Source organism: Cornus florida, unplaced genomic scaffold (assembly GCF_030987335.1).
Source record: "Cornus florida cultivar Cherokee Brave unplaced genomic scaffold, ASM3098733v1 CherokeeBrave_3.0.0_Hap2_Chr06, whole genome shotgun sequence".
Taxonomy (NCBI): Eukaryota; Viridiplantae; Streptophyta; class Magnoliopsida; order Cornales; family Cornaceae; genus Cornus; species Cornus florida.
The window spans coordinates 96,098,793-96,123,519 of record NW_026775576.1 but is presented as its reverse complement, the minus strand read 5'-3'; the positions used below and the strand labels follow the sequence as shown (position 1 = coordinate 96,123,519).

General features: G+C 36.1%; 2 protein-coding genes across 2 annotated transcripts; both read left to right on the top strand.

The window, feature by feature from the left end:
• The first annotated feature begins 238 nt into the window (after positions 1–238).
• Positions 239–18,877, top strand: LOC132313104 (thylakoid membrane protein TERC, chloroplastic). The gene is made up of 14 exons (XM_059811763.1): positions 239–529; positions 623–694; positions 1,188–1,330; positions 1,430–1,506; positions 3,042–3,129; positions 3,276–3,356; positions 3,643–3,699; positions 9,389–9,470; positions 16,889–16,938; positions 17,204–17,260; positions 17,369–17,447; positions 18,004–18,062; positions 18,492–18,549; positions 18,641–18,877. The coding sequence occupies exons 1-14, from the start codon at positions 370–372 to the stop codon at positions 18,730–18,732; spliced, it is 1,155 nt and encodes a 384-aa protein (XP_059667746.1). The 5' UTR covers positions 239–369; the 3' UTR covers positions 18,733–18,877.
• A 909-nt stretch (positions 18,878–19,786) lies between these two features.
• Positions 19,787–23,816, top strand: LOC132314646 (glutathione S-transferase L3-like). Its single transcript, XM_059813482.1, has 10 exons — positions 19,787–19,797; positions 19,947–20,021; positions 20,166–20,226; positions 20,392–20,478; positions 21,339–21,437; positions 21,558–21,666; positions 21,763–21,839; positions 22,168–22,275; positions 22,656–22,736; positions 22,845–23,816. Exons 1-10 carry the CDS (start codon positions 19,787–19,789, stop codon positions 22,863–22,865), a joined length of 729 nt encoding a protein of 242 aa, XP_059669465.1. The 3' UTR covers positions 22,866–23,816.
• The last annotated feature ends 911 nt before the right edge of the window (positions 23,817–24,727 follow it).

The window sequence follows — 24,727 nt, the reverse complement described above, 5'->3', positions numbered from 1 at the left end:
ATGTAAAAACGTTGACTATTGGTAATATACTTACACTAAGACCACTTTACTGTAAAAGTCCCTAAATTTTTTTTCCTCGTATTATTTGTTTAATTTTTTATTCACCAAAAATGTAACCTATTTTTGAAACGACAATAGGACCCTTCACAAGTGGGAACTTGGGTGGGACCAACTAGACAAAAAGACAAATCCATCTCTAGACAGAAAAATTTGACTTCGCCGGACGTTGGACTGTAGTCTTTACGGATAAGATATCTATCAGCCGAGAGAGTGAAAACTCTATGGACGCCTTTCTTTGTATCAATTTCTTTTGAATTTACAAGCCCCTCTCTCTCTCTAACACACATATAAATATATATACACTGAAGTATGGGACTAACTTCTTTCATCCATAACGGCGTTCAAGTTCCTCTGAAATTCGATTCATCCTTGCTTAGGGTTTCACAAACCTCACCGCCATTTCAAGCTCTCAAGTGGTCTAGGTTTCAATTTTCTCACCACCAGCATCACATTCTTTCATTATATGCAGGTATTTTCCCACCCCCTTCTGTCTCATATTTATATAAATATATGTATATATGCACGCATACATTTACATGCATTTGTTTAATTGGAGTTGCAGTTCGACGAGCCCATTGTACACCAATTGCCTGTTCCAGAGGAACTGAACAAGAGGAAGAGTTATCTAACTCAGGTGATAATTTTGTAAAAGTCATTGTACATGAACAATACATGAAATGACTCTGCTAATCGAAAAGAATTGAAATTACATGGATAAGGCGCTGAATTATAATTTTGGAGTCCATTTGATGAATATTAGGTATATTTCGGTTACAATGTTATTGTGAACCAAGATGGAAGAAAAAATTGGTTTGCAAAGCAAGAAATGATTTATGTTTCTGAGTTACGTCAAGAATGATTTATATTTACGGTGTAATTTAATCATAACTTAGGACATGAGCTTTCTGTAACGCTGTGGTGAACATGTTTGCTGTAGTAATTGCTCTAGCGGTTTACTAGAGCAATGCTTCAAAACCAATATTTTTTTGCATTATGTTAATATCAAATGTTGTAATTATTTTGCGGAATATGCATCATATCCTACATTATGTACCAAAATGTTTTAGAAATTATATGGATTGCTGCAGTCTTTTTGAATATAATGTGTTACTTAAATGAATCTTCAGAAGGAGAGACATCTACTTCTCAAGCATATGATGGCATTAGCAATTTTGAGACTTCGAACGCTACATCTTATGTTGGTGATCTAGAAGAAAAAGATCATGCGCCTAAAAGTTATACATCCTCTGTTAGAACCGTTGCCTTATGCGTAAGGACCTCCTAGTCTCCCAGATTATATTTATTTGTATTAGATTGTTGGTTTTATAATACCCCCAACTGAAGTCAATGAAATTGTTTATTGTTTTAGGTATGCACTGCGGTGGCATTTGGTATTGGTTTGGGTTTCAAAGATGGATTTGACAAAGCATCTGAGTTTTTTGCTGGGTATGGAGCATGAATCCTAAATCAGAAAAACATATATATATACTGTATACACACACAAATTACACTTGAGAGGGTCTTGTATTTCATGGCAAGAAAAAAAGGGAAAGAAAAGAAGATTCTCTTTACAGCTTCTTTCTTTCTTTCTTTCTTTCTTTGTCAAAAATCTTTAGACCTGCTTCAAGGTTTCATGAGATAATATAACCGACTTCTTTGCAATAAATGAAATTTCAATTACCACGGGTGATAGAAATTGATAGATAATAAAGAAATTTAATTTTGTAATGTCTAATCTAAGGATATTGCTGCATTTCGGACTATCTCCAAATCCAAATTAGAATGAGGGTGAAAAACAGGAAAGAGAGGAATGGGGTTTCTCCCATTTTTGGCATAGCTGCGTCAGTGGGAGGCTTGCACGATGGCCTATTAGCTCAGTGCTAGAGTGCACCCCTGAAAATTGTGTTGTTGTATGTGGCACTCACCATTTTGAGTTTGCCTGGTTTAAGGAACTCTGAATTTCAATTGATGGCCCAGGCACTCCTTAATTTTTGAGTTTGAATGACCTTCCTTGAATTATTGTTAAGCGTGTTTGTCATAAGGCTATATTGGTAGGTGTCGGGACCTTTTGTGCAAGTTATTTTGGAGCAAGCAGCACAACTTGTTAAGATTAGTTGCAAAATTCTGTTAATATGTATTTTTCTTAACATACCATGTCATGCATCACTTTTGGAGATGAATATCAAGTTTGGATTAACAAGGCTCATACAACTTGAATATGGAAAATAACAACACTGGAGAAAGCTTATGTTTTTTGTTTTTCTTGTTTTTGTTTTTGTTTTTTTGTTTTTCTCTGTAGAGTTCTCTGCATTAGCCACTAACTGATCTTCATTCCTTTTGAGATCCAAGTGAGAAAATCTTATGTAGCTTGTAAATGATATGATTATTTTGGTTTTTGCAATTGAAGCCTCCATTCTTGTTTCTTTGTTTGTTTAGTCATTTTCAGTTCTACACCTAAAAAGTGTAGTGTTAGAATACCTTTTGGAATAATTGTGGAGCGTGACAATGTTTTTGAAGGTTAATTATGTTATCTCTTATTTTTTTAAAAGTGCGATGGTGTTTTTGAAGGACAATTATGTCATATCTTATTCTTTGAAAAAGCAGAGTGCGAATATCATTCCCCCTTTTTATATGCCTTCATGGTTCTTTGACTGGATGGCGCCATGGTCTCACCCTTAAGACAACAAGAAGGTTCAAAAAATGCATTATCCCTCTTCTTGCCCCTCTATTAATGGGTGCCTTGCCACAATTGTGAAGGGGGGAGTATGGTTGAGACTCGAGAGGCATAGCTTAATCCTTCGAGTTATCTCAAGTTTGAGTTAAAACCTTTAATTTTAACATTTTAAATTTTTTATCTTCTGTTCCGTAGTTGATTTTACATTTTGGAGTGTATATTATGCTATGTTTCTGCCTACTCAACCTAAGTTTCATGTTTTGACTTAGGCCAATTTCCATCATGATGGCCTTTAATTATATGTTAGGTACTTACTGGAGCAGAGTTTGTCAGTGGACAATCTATTTGTCTTCGTTTTGATATTCAAGTACTTCAAAGTGCCAATGGCGTATCAGGTGTATTATCACACTTTCATACTAATTAATTAGATTATCATGCAACATTCAAATCCTTCTCTCTCTCTGTTAAATATCAAAACATTAGTGCTGTTATTTGATGTCAAAAGTTTGTTGATGGTTGTTGCTTTTATGTTGGGATATAGAATCGGGTGCTTTCATACGGTATTGCTGGTGCAATAATCTTTCGATTATCATTGATACTTCTTGGTACAGCCACCCTTCAGGTTAGTTACCAATTTGATTTACATACATATATACAATATACATGCATTCATGCACGTACAAAAACACAGAAATGTCCATATATATGAGAAATGGTTATTGGGTAAGGAAAATGACGAGGGCTTCAAACTCATGGATCACAAAAAGAGTGTTTTCCCCATAAAATAGCAAATCTAAAAGGGATATTTATGATTCATGTCCTATTCTGTTTTACTTTTTTCCGTTTTATACTTAAATTTCCTCAATTTGTTTGTTCCTTTCTGAATCTTTTGTCTTTTTGCTATTTAGAGGTTCGAGGCAGTAAACCTATTACTTGCTGCAATACTTCTATATTCGTCATTCAAGGTGCAATTTCTCTTCTAAATGAATGTTAACTACTGGTCATGCAATGACTCTGCTTTTGTTGTCTTTCTTGATGGATTATGTTATAAAGAATACTTAAAGCACATTCCTGCAAATGAGAAGTTGCGTTGAAAGTTATAGTCCATATTCAATGATTGTTATTGTGCATCTCAGCTAATGTCAAAACTTGGCGATCACCTGATGATGTGATTAATTGAGATGCAAAAAATTGAAAGGCCATCCTAGTTTAATTGAGATGCAAAAAATTGAAAGGCCAACCTAGTTGCTGATCAATTTTGCAACTGATACAAAATTGTTGTGTTCTAGTACAACACTTGAATTGTAGCAAATACAACCATTGTCTGCTTAAGCAACAAAACCAATTTGAATTATATTATGAGTGTTTTTCTCTAAAGCATCCATGATACATAGATTAGTAAAGGCATCCATTTTTGAACAACATTTAGATAGAACTATAGAAGTATATGAAGAAATAAAAAAAAGGTTGTAACAGTATAAGCATTAAGCAATTAGGATAGGGGAACCTTTAACTTCTGAAGTTCTATAATGCAATTTCTCATTGGTAGTGCAGATGAGTCCCACAGCAGAATGACATCTTGAGTTTAAAATTAGTTTTCATGCTTGAAAATGCTATATAGCCAGAGAGGTAAAATTAAAACAAAACTGTAGCCTTCGAAATTCAAGATCATGTTATCTAGAGAAGACTATCTAATCACTTTATTGAGTATTAACTAGCTTATTTGATTAGATCACATTACTTGGTAACTAGTGATTCGATTTTGTTTTTTGTATCGGGTTTGAGTAAGGGAGGTTACTCTCTCAAATTAATAAGCAGGACTGATAGGTGGAAGTTGAGGCAGACTATTTTGAAGGAGGAGTGGAGACTATCAAGAAGGACCACAGATGAGTCACTGTCTAGAAATAGTGTGAGACAGCATGACATAGGACTTGCCTAGAGTGATTCTCAGAAGTTAATAGTTATCTTATAATTAGAAAGGATCTACTATATACAAGTGTGCATATGTCAGGGCCATTAGCATTTGTCTTTTGGATGCTCTTTATGCATCATGTGTCATTCTCAATAGCTTGGTCAAGCTGCAACCTGCGACATTATACTCATCTAAGTGTGTGTGTGTGTTGTGCCTCAGGGTTGGGTTCCTGTGAGACATATTACTAGGGTGACTTGGGATCCCACCTTGAGTTGTCCTAAACTTAACCAAGATAAGAAAACCCAAGTATTGCAAAGAGAATTACAGTTTCGTGCTGTTGGAGATGTTATAGTCACCGGCCTTTGCATCATGATCACCGGGGTCTTGATGTACAGCAAACTCAAACTATTACCGCTATGATCACAACATGACGCAGTAATCGTCACAGTTGTTTGGTTCATATCAATTGAAGAGACTGTACACCATGAATGTGGAGATTACAAGCAATTGCTGTCCAGGAGCTCCTTGAGTACCTTTTTGGACCAGGCAAGTTTCAGGGAATTCCTTTTTTTTTTTTTTTTTTTTTTTTTGTATAAAAGCGCTTAGAAGGGGAGCGGAACCCAAAAGAAATACACAAGCCCACAAAAGGCCACTAAGCCTTCAGAGAGGCCAGAAAATCGACAATCTCCTCTAAAGATCTATGATTTCTCCCTGAAACCCAACAAAAAAGATTGGAAAGAATAGAGAACTTAAGCATAGAAATCGACATCTCTTTCCCATCAAAATATCTCCTATTCCTCTCAAGCCATAAACACCACCACACACAGAGAGGCGTAGCCCTCCAAGCATCCTGAATGAGGGCCCCCACATGGCAATAAAAGGACTTGAGTTTCAGAGACACTTAAGTGCCAATAAAAGGACTTGAGGACTTCCTCGAGTTGATAGAGTCAAGGCTAAGGTGTTTCAATTTCCCCGTGCATGTGTCTTAGGAGTAGTTGACATGTGTAGTGCTAGAGGGGTTGACACATGTTTTATCCAGGAGATGTCTTGCCTTATGTCGCTATCAACAATTCACATGGCTCGTCAGGGACCCACATATAATGTTTTAATTTCCTCCGAGTTTTAATTTTTTTATTTTTAGATAAATGATTTGTTCGTGATTTTTAATTTAAGCAATAAGCAATATTTAATGACTTAATATACCTAGAAAATTTGTAAAAGGTATGTGTACTAATGAACTTTTATTATTCATTTCTGTACCTGAGAGATTCCTACCTATTTATGTTTGGCCCTGTTATAACATTCTTTTTCCTTCAATTAACAGAACACCGTACTGCCTGGACAAGCTAATCTATGATTTTGTAATTCCTTCATAAAAGAATGCTTATTTATAAACTCAAGTAAAGTTAGCTTCTGAAATTTTCTCTCACTTGGAACTTAAAGATTAAACATCTAAACTGCTAACTTAGGGCCCGTTTGGATCGCGATATCAAATAGGCGTTATGGTGTGGTATGATATGAAAACAATCGTTTTGGTATTGGTGTATTTTTAGTAGAAATCGTAACCATGTTTGGTAACGACTGTTTTGTTTTTGATAATTCGATAACAAAAATATGAAAGCGCGTTTGGTAATGTCATGCGAATTCTAAATCAATAATAGGATACCTGTTTGGTAAAAACTGTTTTGTTTTTATTTTGAATAATTAAATATATATTAATACAATTATAAGTTCACATGTAATAGTCCTTTTTTATGATTTGAGATAATTTGTTAAAAAAAAAAAAAAACACTCCATTAAGAGTTGGAAAAAAAATTTATGAATAAATTTACATGTATAAATAAGATCATGTGGGATCTTTACGAGGCACAAACATGATTAGTGGCAACCAAATTACAATTCTAACTTTGTAATAATCTTTTTTTTTGATAAGTCTAACTTTGTAATAATCTTTCAATGAGAGGAGATCTTTGCACTCCATTTATCTTTTTCTTTTGGCTTGCATTCCATTCCTTCCAAGTGCGTGAATGAAAATTGTGGTTTGCATTTGTAGTGGTGATTATTCGCCAAAGACCAAACTGCTACTACAATGAGAATAGTGAATTTCCTCCACTCTCTGTAAAAACAATCTCTTCTTATCAATGATTTAAGTTTTAAAACTGAAGATTAAACAAGTTCCTGTAATAGTTTTTCACATTCACATCCTCATTCTTGGGCAAATACACACAAATGGACATTATATCAAAAATGAATATCCGTCCAACGCAAGAATTATGATATGTACAAACCAGAATAACTTCCAACAGGGATGCAAGAAAAACATGAATTATCTACACAATCACTGCTACGACTACAACCTAATTTTTCAATACAGAGGTAATAACAAGCCAATTGCAAGAATTAATAGTGACACTACATACTAACAAGAGTTATACATAATAATGGTAACCCTCAATCCTCCTGTTTGGGATGATCCATGTGTATGTTATGCTGCTGCTGTTGCTCCATCCATATTCCTCAATCCTCCTGTTTGGGCATTCTTACTCTACCAAGCTTCTGTTGACCCATCACTACTACTTTAGAACCTGAAAAAACACACACACATCAATCCTCAGAAGATATTTTAGAGAGCCAAAGTAATTTGAAATATATAATTTACAATTTGCAACATATATAATTTCATTGCAAAATGGTCTCCTTTTTGCTACAAAAGTCTTTGCATGAAAACAATTACTTAGATTGCTACAAATTGTTGTTGACACCTAAATTTAGGAATTCTGCTTCAATTGGATGGGCGCTTCAACCCTTCGGTCTCTTCCTTGGCATGTCTATAAATTTCCTCACAGTTAATACACTAGTGTTCTGCTATAAACAAATTCAACAACTAGCTTAAAAATTTATAAATTTCCTAATTTTGGCCACCTAAAAAGTGTTCTGCTATAAACAAATTCAACCCTCGAGAAGAAACTAGTACAAAATCTGTAGAACAAGCAAAACAATTGAAGAATGGAACCCTCAAGATTCAACTAAAATTGAAAAGATTTGACCTAAAAATTAAACCCTCAAGATTCAACTAAAATTGAAAAGATTTGACCTTGAAAAGAAATTGTTAACAAACCCTAGCTTAAAAATGACGAAGATGGGTGAATATTACCTGGTTGTGAGAGAAAAATGATGAGCAGGTTCTTCTCGCTGGTGGATGTCGGTGGTGGAAGAGATCGGCTTTAGGGAAAGTAAAAGAACTGGTTGTTCTCGCTGGTGGAGGAGCTCGTCAGATCTGCCAGATCGGTGGTGGAGGAGGTTGTGTATGGAGTTAAGGTTTGTGAAGGATAGAAGGAGAGATTGTGTGGCTTTGGTTTAGCTACATTGTATTTCGCCCATGAAATCGCCTCCAAGGAGCTGCGCGAAGAGAGAGAAAATGAGGCTGAAAAATGAGGGTTTTCTGATTTGCGATATTATATACCTGTTATGGCTGCTACAGTATTTTGATACTTGTTATTGATATCAGTTTGGGCTGATATCTCCGCTACAGTGGCGAAAACACCCAATATCACCAAATTGGTGATATGGGATTTGGCCCAAATCTGGTAATGTTTTGACACTATTCAATACCACATCAACCCACTCCAAACATGATATTGGCCCAAAATACAAAACCAAAACATCAAAACAATATCAGATTTGGGCTTCCAAACAGGCCCTTACATTTTGGTTGCTTTGTTTCAGTAGTGTGTTCTTTAAGAAACAACAATTGTCACCTACCAAAAAATAAACTAATGCTTTGTGCGGTTGGAAGGAAATAACTAAACAAACAAGAAATAACTGTTGCATAAATATGAATTATCACTTTTGCCCTACAATAATGAATTATCTACTAAATTACTTTGTTGAAATGCCATAGAGGTTTAAATTGGTAAACCTCCTTCTACCAAACAAAGGAAAGGGTCGCCTCCTTCCCTCCCTTCTCTAGGGATGTCTCTTCCCTCCTTCCTCCTATCTCTTTCCTCCATTTTTCCATCTCTCCTACAAAACGCTGCATAAAAGCAAAGACCCACAAACATCACCTACAAGAATATATATATATATATATATTTAAAAAATGAACAGTTTTCTATTTCTTCATAGTTAATTAACATATTAGTCTTCTGGTGTTGTTTTTTAACACCCGATATGAATGTTTCTTTTTGGTAAGTGGGTTGAATTTCTTCACTTTGACACCTAATATACACGTTGAACACCAATATTCATGTTTGTACATTTATAATGTAGCTACTAATGTCATTCCACTATATAACAAGCTTATCATTTTACTTGAAAATAACTGACATCCGTCATTTTGTGCCATGATGGTGTGTGGCATCATGCCGATGCAGAAATCGATTAGTTGATCACGTGTATTTTTATTGAAAGAATTCAGATATCTATAGCACCCTCATTCTGCTTTTTCAAAGTATTTGACTGTAGATAATTAAATTATGTTGGTTACTGGCTCACTGTAGACTGGGCTTTATGTCTCTGCCAGAGATTGAACCCACTTATAAATGACAAAATAAGAAAGAATTCACAATTTATGAGATATTCCAATTTTCATCTTTGTTGTTTTCATTAATCTTTTTGTGACATTATTTTGTTGTTCATAGCCTTGACAAACATTTTGCTATCCTTGTGTATTGTAATGCTTGAAGGGGTTTTATTTTGTGCTGCTTGGTTCATGAGATTTATTTTAATCAATCTTATTATAGCTGTTTACTGGTGAAGAAGAAGATACTGATCTATCCGACAACTTTATAGTAAAGACATGCCGGAAATTTATCCCTGTTACCTGTAATGTTCTCTCTCTTTACTTTTCCCTTTCTATAAGGGCACTCTGAGTTGTTAATTGCTTTTATTCAACTTTGTTATGGTTGGTTTGATAATTTGGAATTCCTAAATTCAAATAAAGCAGCTATGATTTTTCCAGTCTGTTATACAAAACAAAAGCTTTGAAGTGATCTTTACTCTGCTCTGGCTTGAATCTTTTTTTTTTTTGGATAAGTAAAATTTATTAAAAAAACGCTCAAAAGGAGAGCGAATCCCAGGGACAAACACAAGGCCAAAAACGTCTCAAGCCTTCAAAGAGGCCAAAAAAACAACAATCTCCTCTAAAGATCTAAAATCTTTCCTTGAAACCCAACAAAAAAGGGTGGAAATAATAGAGAACTTAACCATAGAGATAGGCTTTTCCTGTCTATTGAAATATCTCTGATTTCTCTCAAGCCAAATGCACCACCAAATACAAAGAGGCGTAACCCTCCAAGCGTCCCGAATGAGAGCCCCCACAGAAAATCCTCTCCAAGCCTCAATCAACCCTCTAGAGAATCTAGGCATAACCCACGGGATCCCAAACAACCCAAGCATTAACTCCCAGCAGCCCCTAGTCGTGTTGCAATGAAGTAGAAGGAGATCAACGGACTCCTCATTATGGAGGCACAAATAACATCGATAAACCACCACCTAATTCCTCCTCCTCAAATTATTCTGGGTTAAAATCCTACCCAAGACAGAGGTCCAAGCAAAGAAGGTCACCTTGAGGGGAGCCTTGGAGCGCCAAATAGACTTCCAAGGGAAATGGCCTCCAGAGCCAACCGTAAGACACCTGAAGAAGGACCTCACCTCGAAGCGACCCTGAGGGTTAGGATTCCAAAGCCAACAATTAGAATCCCCGGCTGTAATCGTCTGACGGTATAATAACTCCAAAAAATGGGTGGCCTCCTCAATTTCCTAGTCCTGAAAATGCCTCCTAAACTAAACATCCCAAGTCAATCTCCCGTTATCAGGATGATAACAGTCAACCACCAAAGCTTGCCTATGGGAAGCAATCCTGTAGAGCCGTGGGAAAGCGAGCGCAAGAGGAAGCTCCCCACACCAAAGATCCTCCCAAAATCTGATCCTCCTACCATCCCTGATCTGAAAACGAACTTGTTTGCAGAAATCATCCCACCCCTTTCGAATTTCAGTCCAAACCCTCACCCCCCTAGGACCACGCACCACAAGAGAACTCCACCCTCCACCGCTCTCCCCAAATTTGTGCGCAATAACCCTCCTCCAGAGCTAACGCCTCTCCACCCCAAACCTCTAAAGCCATTTCCCAAAGAGAGCCGTATTGAAAGGTAACAACCTCCTAATCCCTAAGCCACCTCTCTGAACTGGACAACACACTTGCTCCCAACGAACCAAGTGAAACTTGAACTCCTCCCCTCCCCCCCCAACCCAAAAAAAAAAAGAAATTGCGCTGCAATCTCTCAATCCTCTCAGCCACAGAGGAAGGAATCTGAAAGAGAGAGATATGAAATAAGTGGGGAGGCAAGAAAGGGTGCTCTTAATCAGTGTGACCTGACCCCCCTTAGAGAGATACTGCTTCTTCCAACCCGCCAACCTCCTCTCAAATCTATCCACAACCGGATCCCAGCTCCCCGCACACCTTGAAGGAGCACCCAGGGGTAACCCTAAGTAAGAAATGGGAAAGGAGCCAGTGCGGCATCCAAGAATCTGGGCAAACCTCTAAATCTCAGGAACCTCTCCAATCGGCACAAAAACACTTTTTCCAACATTCACCTTTAACCCAGAGATAACTTGGAACTAGACCAAGATGCATCTCAGATATCTCAACTGAGACCTAAAGAGCACGGATACGGGACACGGATACGACACGGACACGGCGACACGGCAAATCCAAAAAAATTAGGACACGGCATGGACACGGCGAATAGTGTATATATATATATATATATATATATATATATATATGATGTAGTACTTTAAAAATTACTGAGTGTTATTATTTTTCATCAACCTCATAATGAAAAAAATACACAAATCATAACTCATCTGCTGTAATAGTGTAATGACTGGCCTTAAATATCTATTTGTTTTGTCTAAAATTGCAATTTTTTTTTTTGATAAGTAAAATGTATTAGAAAACGTTCAAAAGGGGAACGCGTCCCAAGCTATACACAAAAAACCGAAACCTATGAACTTAAAGAGCCCAAAAAGTCCACAATATCCTCAATAGAAGAAAAAACTCTCCCCCAACCCTAACAAAAAAGGGTACAAATAATAGAAAATTTCAGCGCTCCAATGGAGGATTCCTTCCGATCAAAAGATCTTCTATTCTGCTCTTTCCAAAGGCTTCACCAAACGCAAAATGGGGTCACCCTTCAGAAGTCTCTAGCCTGAATCCCCACCCATTGGCCCCTCCAGATATCCAGCAACTCCCGAGAAGTTCGAGGCATGACCCAACAGATGCCAAACAAATCAAATATAAGACTCCAACAATTATAGGCAATAGGACTATGCAGCAGAAGGTGATCCACGAACTCCCCATAACACTTGCAAAGACAACACCAATTAACAATGATATGTCTTCTCTTCCTCAAATTGTCTAAAGTCAGAATCTTACTCCAAGCTGCAGTCCACACAAAAAAAGTCACCCTAAGAGGCGCCGTAGAAAGTCACACCGTCTTCCACGGGAAGGTGATACCATGAAAACCAGAGAGGCGCACAAAGAAGGACCGGACCTATCTAAAATTGCATATTAACCTTACAAGTTTAAAATTATTATGTACTGACCACATAAGTGAGTAAAAGTTGTTAAATAACTTCACATATTTATACTTTAACCCAATTTTCTTTTAAAAATTATCTTTTAGATCTCCGAAATTAAGACACGCGTATCGGACACACACCCCTGGCATGTCGGACTCGTGTCCGCCGAGTGTCTGTGCCATGGCCGAAAATTAAAAAAAAAATAAAAAATTCCAGACACGTTTTTTTGTGTGTCCGACACGTGTCGGTATCTGACATGTATCGGACACGGATTCTTCGCCCATTTTGGAGTGTCCGTGCTTCCTAGACTTAGACGCATCAGCATCACAGAGCACCAAGGTATCATCAGCAAACATCAAGTGGGAGATCTCCAACTAACTGGCAGCATCCCTGCCCACCCGAAAGCCTCTCAAAAAACCCAACTCAACCGCCCTCTTAATCAATCTACTAAGGACTGAGAAATGAGCACTAGAGATACAAAACAAAATTCATCTCCTCCAACGCTCCCCAAATCCCATCCTTTCCATCAAGTAAAGGAGAAAGCTCCAGCTCACATGATCGTATGCCTTCTCGATGTCTAACTTGCACAAAACACCCGGAATCCCACCACTCAATTTGGAGTCCACACATTCACCAGCAATAAGAACTGAATCCAAAATCTGACGACCTCCCACAAAAGCATTCTGAGAGTTAGAAATGACACCATCCAAAACCTTCCTCAACCTAGAAGCCAAGACTTTAGCAATCAACTTGTAGAAGCACCCCACCAAGTTAGTAGGGCGAAAATCCCTAACATCCCCCCCTCCCTTTTTCGAAATAAGAGCAATAAACGTGGCATTCAAACTCTTCTCAAAAGAACCCTGAGCATGGAAAGCGTGAAAAGTGCCTATCACCTCCTCTCGGACCACCTCCTAGCACTCCGAAAGAAATCTCATAGAGAAACCATCTGGACTTGGGGCTTTATCCCTGTTATAGCTCTTCACTGCTCACAAAATTTCCTCTTCAAAAAAAGGCTCCTCCAAAACAGAGCACTCCTCACCCGAAATAGAATCAAAATGAAGCCCTGCAAGCAAAGGCCTCCAAGCAGATTCAGTGAACAACAACGAATAGTAATCTGCAATACCCTTACAAATCTCCTCCGCCTTACAAAGCAACACCCCATCCACCTGGATCCTCCCAATATGATTGCCCCTTCTATGGGCATTGGCAAGTCTATGAATTTTTTTGTGTTATTGTCCCCCTCCTTAAGCCACAGAGCTTTAGACTTCTGCCTCCACGAAATCTCCTCCATAACAGCAATCTCAGCAAACTCCACCTGACACTCCACCCTCCTAAGTCTCAAGGAATCTGACAAAATGCCCTGACCCTCCATCCGATCAATGTCAGCAATCTTTGAAAAAACCCGATTCTTCTGCCAAACCAGATTACCGAAAACCTCTTTATTCTAAACCTTAAGATCATTCTTCAACAGATGCAGCTTACATGCGAGAGAATGACTAGGGGAGCCACTCACACTATACCCCTCCCACTAGGATCGAACTCCCTCCAGAAAGCTCTCAGCTCGAAGCCACATATTCTCAAATTTGAAAGGGGATCTTCTACTATGCAACCCATCGTAATCCAACATCAATGGAACATGATAAGATAAGGGGCGAGCTAAGGTGGCCTGAACAAGCTAAGGTGGCCTGAACAACATCCAAGAACTTCTCCTCCCATTCGCTCGACACAAGGAGGAGAACAACCACTAGACCAAGTAAAGGGGCCACCCACCGAAGGCAAATCAATCAACATTGACACATCAATGAACTCCGAGAATGACTCCATGTCAAACGTCCATCTTCCCCCCTTCAACCTCAAAAGGAGAACGGACAACATTGAAGTCCCCTCCAATACACCAAAGCAATGCCCATCTCCTTCGGATCTCTCCCAACTCCTCCCAAAGCAACTGTCAAACACTATCCTCTGTAGGGCCATAAACACCAGAGAAAACCCAACGAAAACCGTCCTCCAAAAAAGAGAGAACGCAAGAAGCAGAGAAAAGCCCCACCTAAAAGTCCCCCAAAGAAACCCAACTGTTATCCCACATTATAAGAATAACCCCCCCCCCCCCCAAAAAAAAAAAAAAAAAAAAAAAAAAAAATGCTTCGCACAATCAAGTCCATCATGGATGCAATCTTAGTTTCTTGCAAACACACAACATGTCCACCCCCTTTACAAATCACCGAATTCACAACTTTTCTTCTCTCCGAGTCATTGAGACCCCGGACGTTCCATGATAAAATTCATAGCTTCATAAGGAAACAGATGAAATAGCACTCCCACTCCTCCTTCCACTGTCCCTCTCCCTGGACCTCCTATTCCTCCTCTCATAAGTAACAACATCAATTGGACTCCGCACCTCCCTCTCCCCGACCCCAGCCTGAAACCCATCCCATCTATCCACCCTATCCAAAAGCTGAGCATTAAGAACTTCATTAAACAATTTCATTGCCTCATCCATCCTACCTTCAAAAGACACTACCAAAAGGGCACCCACCTCCCCACCCTTCTCTCTCAACCACTCTTCTTCCAAACTCTCCTTACCCACACCAGCAGCTGAGTCCTTCAAACACTTCCCCTCTGGTCCAACAATAGCCAAAGGGACAAACAAGTCAAAATCTGAGTCACCCCCTTCCCACTGAACCAAACCCAAATCCCCACTAAAAGAGGAGCCTTTAGCTCCTCCCAACCATCAGAAAAAGGAAGGGCAACAGCAAGTCAACGGCGACACTGCCTCCTCATCAATCACAGAGTCCCTTGAATTACACTGCAAACCCTTCAAGGCCAAATGATCCCGCAGCTCCTTCAGAAAACATTGGCTGACACATCATCCAGCTTTATTTTCACATCTCTTCCCACGCAAACAGTAACTCCCTCGCTACTAAAATCACATGGCCGAGAGGAGCAAAACCCGTTACCGCTGCCTTCACCATGCCGATTCTCACATTCAAGCTCCGGCTCTCCCTCAAAAACCAGGGATAGACATTTAGAAACTGAAGCCACCACTCCCTTTTTCAACCCCAATCTCCTTCGTGGCACCCCACAAGGATGAGTGGAAGAGGGAAAAGAAGGATGAACAAGAGAGAGCCCATGTGAAGAGAATGTAGTTCTAAGTAGTTCTAAGTGGGTTCACAGACATAATTAAGAGTATCATAGATTATTCAAGTGTAGGAATTAACATTAACCTCGCCAAGACAAGCATGTCTTAGTTGTTTTGATCTCTCCAATAAGAATTTTTTATTCCATCCTTGATGAACCTACATATCCTTTGGGCCATACAGATAAAGAATATATCCATTGTAGGTAAATCTTTTTTTTATCTTTTTCGTCCTGCTGGTTCTCTTTATCAATTTCAACATTATGCTTTCATTACGTGTTTTTTTCTTCTTCTTATTATGCGTTTGTTTTAGTTATGGTCTTTTTCAGTTATTGACTATTCTAGCTTCTCTTTTCTTCATGTTCCAAGGCACTAAATTTCTTTATTGCTACTATTTAATTTAATAATTTATTCATTTATTTATTTTCTGCTACTTCCAAGGATTATGGCTTATTGTTAAGCTTGCCATTTGTTAGAGCTATATATATTATTTTAAACTTGTTTGGATTTGTGGTTAAATGGACAGATCAAATTAATGTGGACACAACTTAGTGATAATTGGTGCATAAGAAATTAAGAATGTTTATATCTTATTTTTAGTAGTTTGAAGCTTTATATGTATCATAAATTTTAGAAGGCCATCCCATGGAAGTTACTAACTCATGTTAAACATAGAATAAATCGGGCATTACCCAATGCCCTAGTTGGTAGAGCACCCAGCTCCCCGAGCGGGTGTGCCAGTGTTCAAGCCTTCCCTACCCCTTAGAAAAAAGAAAAAGAAAAAGAAAAAGAAAAAGAAAAAAGAATAAATTAAGAAAAAGTGATAATGAATTTTAATTTTGTATTGAATTTTTTATTTTTATTATTTATTTATTTATTTTTCTTTTCATAATTGGTGTTGTATTGATATTTTTATTATTTATCCACCATGTAGTGAAAGTGTTATAATGATCCTGGTGATACAGTGGCAATTTTTGGGAAGGCTTACTAATTTGGGCTTAAGGAAGACATTTGTAGTTTAACAAAAAAATTTGGGTTTTGTGACTAGTTTTTTGGTCTTAGTCTCTTAGATTCTTGGTACAGCAAGATAGCTTCAATTTGAAAATCTCTTTTTTAGGGTAATGATAATATTAAAAGAGACTCATAAAGAGCTTTTTCACTGTTAGAGGGACTTATGACTGGTGAATTTCTTGATAAATCTATATACTGCTTCCTGTAACCTAGACATTTATCTCCTACTCCCAGAGTAGAACCTAAAACCACATTCATAGGATCACGTAAGTGGGGCAGCAATCTGGAATTTGGAACTGCTTTACTTTTCTTTCTTTTTTAGTTTTCTTTTCTTAAAAAATAAAAAATAAAACACGTGGTAAAAGCCTGTTACTACTAATTATGATTAGTTCTTGGCATAATTAAAATAAAGGTGCTTTTTAGTGGTACAAGTTAACTATTCACTTTGCACTAGACTATGTATTTCTGGTCCAAAATCCTAATCCTCTAATTTTCTTTCTTGATGGTGCAGCTAACTATGAGGGAGATCGATTCATAACATTTCAGGATGGTGTCTGGAAAGTAAGTCCTTTTGAGTTCTTTTTTTTAGTTAATCATGATACTCTCCGCTGATGATTTTAGTTAATCATGATACTCTCCACTGATGATACTACTGCATCAAAGATTTAGCATCCTTAATTTTATAGGTTTTTTAACTGCATAAAGAGGGTTCAAACTTTCTCTTAATCATCACATGGCATCTTTTATATCATAGATATTTGAAGGTAATGACTTTGTTAAATCAATTTTTACTTGATTTCTAACAGGCGTCGAACATTTTGGGCAGGCTACACCTTTACTTCTCACAGTAGCTGTTATTGAGCTCAGTGATATTGCATTTGCTGTGGGTTTCCTTTATCCCTTCTTCACTTCAGGCATATATATATATATATGAAGGTTCAGGGTTTTGCTAGTTAATATGTAATGATAATTGTGATGCTCGTTTATATAGGTTGACTCCATACCAGCAGTTTTTGGTGTTACCCGAGATCCATTCATAGTTTTCACATCTAATCTCTTTGCCATCTTAGGTAAATCTTATTCTCTATTCTATGTCAGCACTTTGATTTCTAGCTGTTCTCGGAGGATCTAATATAATTCTGGCATATAATTGTTGACGTAAAAATAGAGTTGATTCAAATCCTGCCATATGTCACTTTCTCTTTCCTATTTTAATTAGCAAATGTGCATTGGTAAGCAATACTTGTATGATTCCCCATTAATCAAGGGTTCTGGGAGGGCAGTCTGGGTGGAGACATAACTTTTAGCATTATTTGCACAAAGTAACTGTCCTCGATGTCAAACCTGCTTTCTCATTTTTGGCAGTCCAGGCTTTCACCACTGCAACTTTCTTTATAATGATAAAGGCCGTATATTTGGCTCTCAGTGTTTGAGCTGCAGTCAGATTTTGTTTGCTTAATTATGAAATATTTGCAATTTACAGTCCGCTTCTTCTTCTATTAAGTTACATGTCTTGATTAAATCACCAAGGCTTTCTCATCACAAAATGATGTCTAATCCTTTAGTAACATATTTATGTTTTTTTCATTGAAGACTGTTAATTGGCCATATTTCTTTCTAATGTAGGTTTAAGGTCACTATACACGCTCATTTCTGGAAGTATGTCCGAGTTGGAGTACTTACAGGTAAGGGTTTGAATTGCTCTACCTGAATTTATGATACTTGCTCACAATTATGCTGGGTACTGTACTTCTGAGTCTCGGCATACAAGGCCATCATGCATCTTTATTTTCATAAGAGCTTTGTGTTAGTTAACCAGGAAAAGTAGAAGCTATTCATGCTAACCTTGTGTAAGAACTTCAAGGAAACCATTCCCCGTGTGTCTGAAATTTACCACAGTACTGAAACAACATAAAGTTTGTCATCTTATTTCCTTTTACCCCATAAAGACACTGCTTCATGAAAGGGAGTGCTTGATCCTTAATCTAATTACAAATTGGGATGCAATTTCTGATATCTGCAAACAACACAAATTGATATTTTCTGATACTTGCCATGTCATTTTCATAATTATTGTGTGGATTTATAATAATAATCTTGCTTTTCTTGAACAGCCCTCCATTGGTGTTGTTTTGGGCTTTATTGGGTTCAAGATGATCCTAGATTTCTTTGGTGGGTATTTTTCTGAATGCAATCAACTTATTTCCTTTATCCTTATAATTAGATAGAAGAATAACTTCGCATTTCTCAACTCCTCCCGCAGGTTACCATGTATCTACTGAGGTTTCTCTTGGTTTCGTAGCTACAACACTTGGTGCTGGCGTATTGTTGAGTGTAATGAAGAAGTCTGATTAGATGATGAATTTTTTCAAGCACAGGGGTCACTGAAGAATCTGTATCATATTTTATTATTTCAAAATTTTTTATTTGGGAATTATATTTATTCATGATTAGTTTGTTCTGGATAATTATTAGTATGAAGATATTATTTTTAATTGTATCTTTGTAGTTACTAGCTAGGCCACCCAAAAAATAAAAATAAAAATAAAATTATGGGTCCGTTATGGATTATATGTTTTTATTTCTATATATAAATATATTTTTCTATGGAGGCTTAGAAATTTGTAGTCTATTTGAAAATTCAATTCCCATGCCGTCTACTACTATTGACTTCAAATTTTAAAAATTGAGAAAATAAAGTAAGGTACAAACCAAGAGAGCAAGAAGGAAAATCACAAGAGGGTGTTGTATTGGTGGAGTTAGGAGGGAAAGAGACTTGAGAGAGGAAAGGAAAATGGAGCCCTTAACCCTGCTGTCTTTTCAAAAAAGGGGTAAAATTGATGGAAATGAGAAGTGATTGACGTTGTCGGTTTTGCCCTTATTTCACATTTTGTCATCTATTCATATAATAAAATATTAAATTTATGTTAAATATAAATAGAAAATTATATGGAAGAGTCTAGGGGACAAAAGAGGCTACAAAAACAAATCAAACCAACAGACGGCATCAGGTTTCTCCACAAACAAGAAGGAAGTAGATGTATGCAAACAAAACAGAGCAGGGCTTACTTCAGTATTTTAAACCAGATATTTTGTTAAATTGTGCTGATTGTTAGTAGATTCTTTTTTATTTTTTTGGGGTGAATGAGTTGTTTTTCATATAATAAAAAAGAGGAATTGGTTGATTGTTGTGGAGGTATAAGAAAATTATGGAGGAGGGTGTGAGACAATGAGAGGCTATTTTAGCAAGATGACAAGTAGAAGGGGGTGTATATATGCATATGGATCAACGTCGACATCGACATCATCACCTGATTATTTGGTAACTTCTCACGAATTCACTATAAAAACCTTCGATCCCCACTTGAAAACACACAATCAACTATTCAAATTCTCTACAACAGTAGTAATGGCCACACCGTAGGTTCTCATATTTTTGTATTCTAAATATATATATATACACACACATACATATCCGTTTATGTATGTCTGCCTCTATATGATCATGTATGTATGTATATTATATATATTTATATAGTTTGATTGTATTTGTACTTTTGATTTTACAGGAGCGTGCAAGAGGTTCTTCCCACTCCACTGAATTCTACTTCTGAACAACCTCCCCTCTTTGATGGAACTACAAGGTTCATTCTCTCTTTCTCTATTTTCTTGATCATTATTGAATTGGGTTTTTCACAAATTTGGTATGCTTCAAGAATTTGGTTTATATTTTTACATAATTAATCTCACCATCAAAAATTCAAAATTAGTTTAATTTTCTTTCAAAGGTTGTACACCTGTTACAAATGCCCATTTGCACAACGCGTGTGGATCATCCGTAACTATAAGGTTTCTTTTTCTTCTTTTTCATTACTCTGTTCCTTAATCAACTTGTTACAAAATGGAATTGTTATATTAAAAGTTATTTTTCTTGGAGTTTCCTTTATATTGTTAATCGAATTGGTACCAAATGGGATTGTTTAATTAATTTAATTTGCTTCAAATCACATGCAGGGATTACAAGACAAAATCAAATTGGTCGGACTTGACCTTCCAAACAGACCTGATTGGTACAAAGAGAAAGTGTACCCTGCAAATAAGGTAATACTACCTCTCTAACACAATATGCTTCTGTCCGACGTTCCTTACATTTCATGGTTTTTATATTTTTCAATGTCTTATATTTATTGGCAAAACATATTGATAGCCCAAACAATTATTTAAGTGTGCATAAAGTGATTGGTAAAAAAAAAAGGAATTAATTCTAGATGGTGAACATAAGGGTGTGCTTAGTAACATTTTCGTTATCTGTTTTTTGCCGTCTAAGGAAAGCAGAAACATGATTTTGCTTTTCTTTTATTAACACTTTTGTTGCCACAATTTTGAAAGCAAAAAAACAATAACAATGTTTAATAATACATATTTGATATAAGATGTACCCAATATTTTTTAATTTTTAATTTTTCCATTAGTACCAGAAAAACATAAAATATGGTCAATGTATGCAATTCAACTATTTCACAAACATGATAATAAAATTCAATTTTTAATTTAAAATCACAAATCCTAATCATACCCAATACATAAGTACAAAATAAGATATAATAAGACAAAAACTCTCAGCAATTGTGTACATAAATACATGTATATGCATCATGAATACATTTATTATGTGATATATAATATATAACATATACTATTTTATAATGAATCAAAAATGTTAAAATGAATATATTTTACATATAATAAAATATATAATGTATTATAGTTTTATAAATTAATTATAATTTAATATTTACATATAATATAATATAATGTAGGTATGGCATATAATAATTTAATATTTCCTCCTCCTCCTTGGAACACCATCTTTTAGGCATCATTGACCTCTTCCGGACATCATTCTCAATAGCTAATAAACGTAGCCATTCTTGTTCATTATTTAATTTTATATTTTTTAGGTTCCATCGTTGGAACACAATGGCAAAATCATTGGAGAGAGTCTAGATTTGATCAAATATGTCAACAGTAACTTTGAAGGGCCTGCACTTCTACCCGAAGTAAGATTCAAATATTTGTTAGTCATTTTGATCTCTCTATCACTTCTTCCCCTCACCCCGAAAAAAAAAAAAAAAGGGAAAAAAGAAAATTAACACAAGTAATGATGTAAAATGTTGAAGGATGCTGCTAAACAGAAGTTTGCTGAAGAGTTGTTATCCCACACTGATACATTCACGAAGGAGGTGTATGCGTCATTAATTAAAGGAGACGAGCCAGTGAAAGAAGTCGGTAAGAATTTAGAATTGCCAAGTTATGGGATCTACCGTTGAAGAAATGATAATACTTCTGTATACAAACTTAACGAGACGGTGTAACCTGTGTCAGGTCCAAATTTTGATTACACTGAAACTGCTCTTCAAAAATTTGATGATGGACCTTTCTTCCTTGGCCAATTCAGTCTGGTATGTGACCTGCACTCTTTTTTCTTTTGAATAAGAGGTATGTGATGACCTTTTTTTTCATGCATGTTTTTATCACTCTCTTGACAATGTTGTGCTTGCGAGTGCTCTTGTCAACCAATTAAAAATCCATTTTTTTTTTTTTCATGCGAAAATTGAATGATACATATTATTTCTTAATACAGAGAAAGATAATGTTGTTCGACACATTTGGCTCTTAATATAGAAACGGATAAAGAGAGCTTGTTTTGGCACATGCAGATCAATGCGTGCATTCATGTGGTGGTTGATGATTCTTGTATGATTCACGAGTAAAATTTGTGATCTTCAGGTGGACATAGCCTATGCCCCGTTTATCGAAAGGTTTCATGTGTTCTTGCAAGATGTGTGGAAGTATGACATAACTGCAGGCAGGCCTAAACTGGCGACATGGATCGAGGTGTGTTAAAAATCCTGTTATATTTTTATTCCGGAATTTGAAATCAAACTATAGCAGAACTAGGAACGGAGAGCTTCCCTCCTTCCCTTTTCTGGCCATTATTGGAAAAGCTCATCGCGTAGCATGTCAAATGCCTCTCCATCCCATCAACTTACAGAATCCTAGGCCGTGCCAAAAATTTATCAAATTGTCTCTTGATTTCTTCCATCTACCCTCTCATGAAAGCTGAAGGTTGTATCATTGTGTGCCCGGGAATATGCCTTTTTAATACACTTTTTGTGAGCATATATAGTACTGTTAGTGAATGCGGTTCCTATGCTAACAAAGATTGTTGGTACTTAATAACAATGTTTGTGACCCATGGATGGATCGCTGTGCAGGAGATGAATAAGATTGATGCTTACAAGCAAACAAAAACTGATCCCAAGGAGCTTGTTGAGTCCTACAATAAGCTGTTTCCGGTAAACCCCACATTCACTATTAATAAAATAACCACCACCCCCTTTGGATTTTCTTTGCTTGTGATATAGTTAGAAGTGCTTTATCTATCAAATTTATCATATCTGCAGGTCTTGCGGGCCCAGCAGTGAATGTTTTGGCGATGTTCTTTTAAGTAATACTAAATAAGTTGCGATGCTCGAGTGTGTAAGAAGTTGGCTCTGGTGCCTTCTAAAGTATCAGGTCTAATATTTGAATAAATCTTGGGTGCAAACAATTTCTTAAGAGGCGGTGTATGAGTGAAAAAAAAAAAAGAAAAAAAAAAAAGGTGAATAAGCTGCTTTATGGGTAAGCAGAAGTGTATATATGTGTAAACACGAGACATGTGAGGCAGGGGTACAGATTATATAGGTTTTGGATGGCGTGTGTGTGTAGCACAATGCCCTTGGTGTTTCCTAATATGTTTAAATTTGTATTAGGGAGACAATATTGGCACTCTTGTCTTCTAAAATTGCACTGCACTTGAATTTTTCTTTCACAAGAGAGAATTTATTCAATAAGGAACCTTTTTTTGGGTCCTCTATTTCTTTTTTATTATTGCTCGTCAAAATAAAGAATTTTTTTGATTATTTTTTTTGAAGTGTTGTGTCAAACTTTATTTTATAAGTAATAGAATCCTTGTACAAGGGAATCAGTAAAAGAATTTGATTCAAGTAGGAGTAAAAATTTCATATTTTGTTTGTGGAGGGCGTTTTGCTTGTTTCAAATTCAAACTCATTGTTTGAACACAAACTTCACTTTTGCACAATCTCTAATCCTTAATGACGTGGCACCATCATTCCTCGAGCTTTTTAACACATGACCAAATTAGAAAGTTGACGTGCAAATGATATTCTTGAAAAAAATATTCAATTATCACCATTAAAGTGACATCTCATTTTCCAAATCAACTAATGTCGAGCTGCCAAATTAAATTACTGTTTTAAGGTAAATAATGTGAAATCAAATTCATAATTTTTATATCATCAAACAAACCATCAACAGTTGGTTACATACACTTAGAAGCCGACATCGGCAAAAAAAAAAAAAAAAAAAAAAGGAAAGTCATATCAAAAATTTTAATGAAGGTATTGTTGAATCTTTTATCTTGAATTTAATAGCATCACACTTCGTTTTTTGTGGAAATAAGATATGGACAATACTTGGATCTATTCTATAGAGATAAAATTTGTCCAAACTTAAGTGATACGGTTCAGCAATATATAGATACTTGTTTAAAATTAAAATACTGATATGGACAATACTTGAATCTGTTTTATGTAGGTAAAATTTGTCCCACTTAAGTGATATGGCCCAATAATATATAAATACTTGTTTAAAATTAAAATAATTAAAAGTGGGTCAAACCCGTATTTTATGAGTTAAAATAATTAAAATCTGTTCCATGTGTGAATAGATTTCTTAGAAGACTTTGGGTTAAAAATAAATTTAATTATTTAAAGAAAAATTTAAATATTATATAATTTTTAAACGGGTAATTTATAGTGACACGGTTGAGATTTAAGTTTATTATATATTTTTTGAACAATGACACTTAAATTTAATAAAGTAAATGTGCTTCTCGTGAATCTTGTAATTCTCGCTGCAGTCGTCAAATCTCCGGTGATTCTTAGAGTATCATAATTAGCTAATTTTTTATAACAACATATTCTAAATTAATAAACCATTAATATCACCACCACCACCACTTGAATGGAAATGAACAAAGAAACATCTATTCAATTTTTTCCTTTTAATATTTTCGAGTCAAATTGATATTTATATGAGTTGTAATGAATTATCTAATAGAATATTTTTAATTAATTATTTATACAAAAATACAATCAAGTGGATACAAATTATTTAGTTTTCTACCATCTCATATTTACCCATTTTTTATTTCCCGTGGATTTTAATGCGTCAAAATGCAACAGATTTTATCGCAGAGGAAGCATATGTTGTCATCCAGTCGCTG

What these genes read in the sequence shown, in the direction of transcription:
- LOC132313104 (XM_059811763.1), top strand. Translation starts at nt 370, where the DNA reads ATGGGACTAACTTCTTTCATCCATAACGGCGTTCAAGTTCCTCTGAAA. An exon ending in TTCAGGATGGTGTCTGGAAA is followed by an intron (nt 16,939 to 17,203) that starts GTAAGTCCTTTT and finishes CATTTTGGGCAG; the next exon opens with GCTACACCTTTACTTCTCAC. An exon ending in CCGAGTTGGAGTACTTACAG is followed by an intron (nt 18,063 to 18,491) that starts GTAAGGGTTTGA and finishes TTTCTTGAACAG; the next exon opens with CCCTCCATTGGTGTTGTTTT.
- LOC132314646 (XM_059813482.1), top strand. An exon ending in GGCCTGCACTTCTACCCGAA is followed by an intron (nt 21,438 to 21,557) that starts GTAAGATTCAAA and finishes AAAATGTTGAAG; the next exon opens with GATGCTGCTAAACAGAAGTT. An exon ending in AACTGGCGACATGGATCGAG is followed by an intron (nt 22,276 to 22,655) that starts GTGTGTTAAAAA and finishes ATCGCTGTGCAG; the next exon opens with GAGATGAATAAGATTGATGC.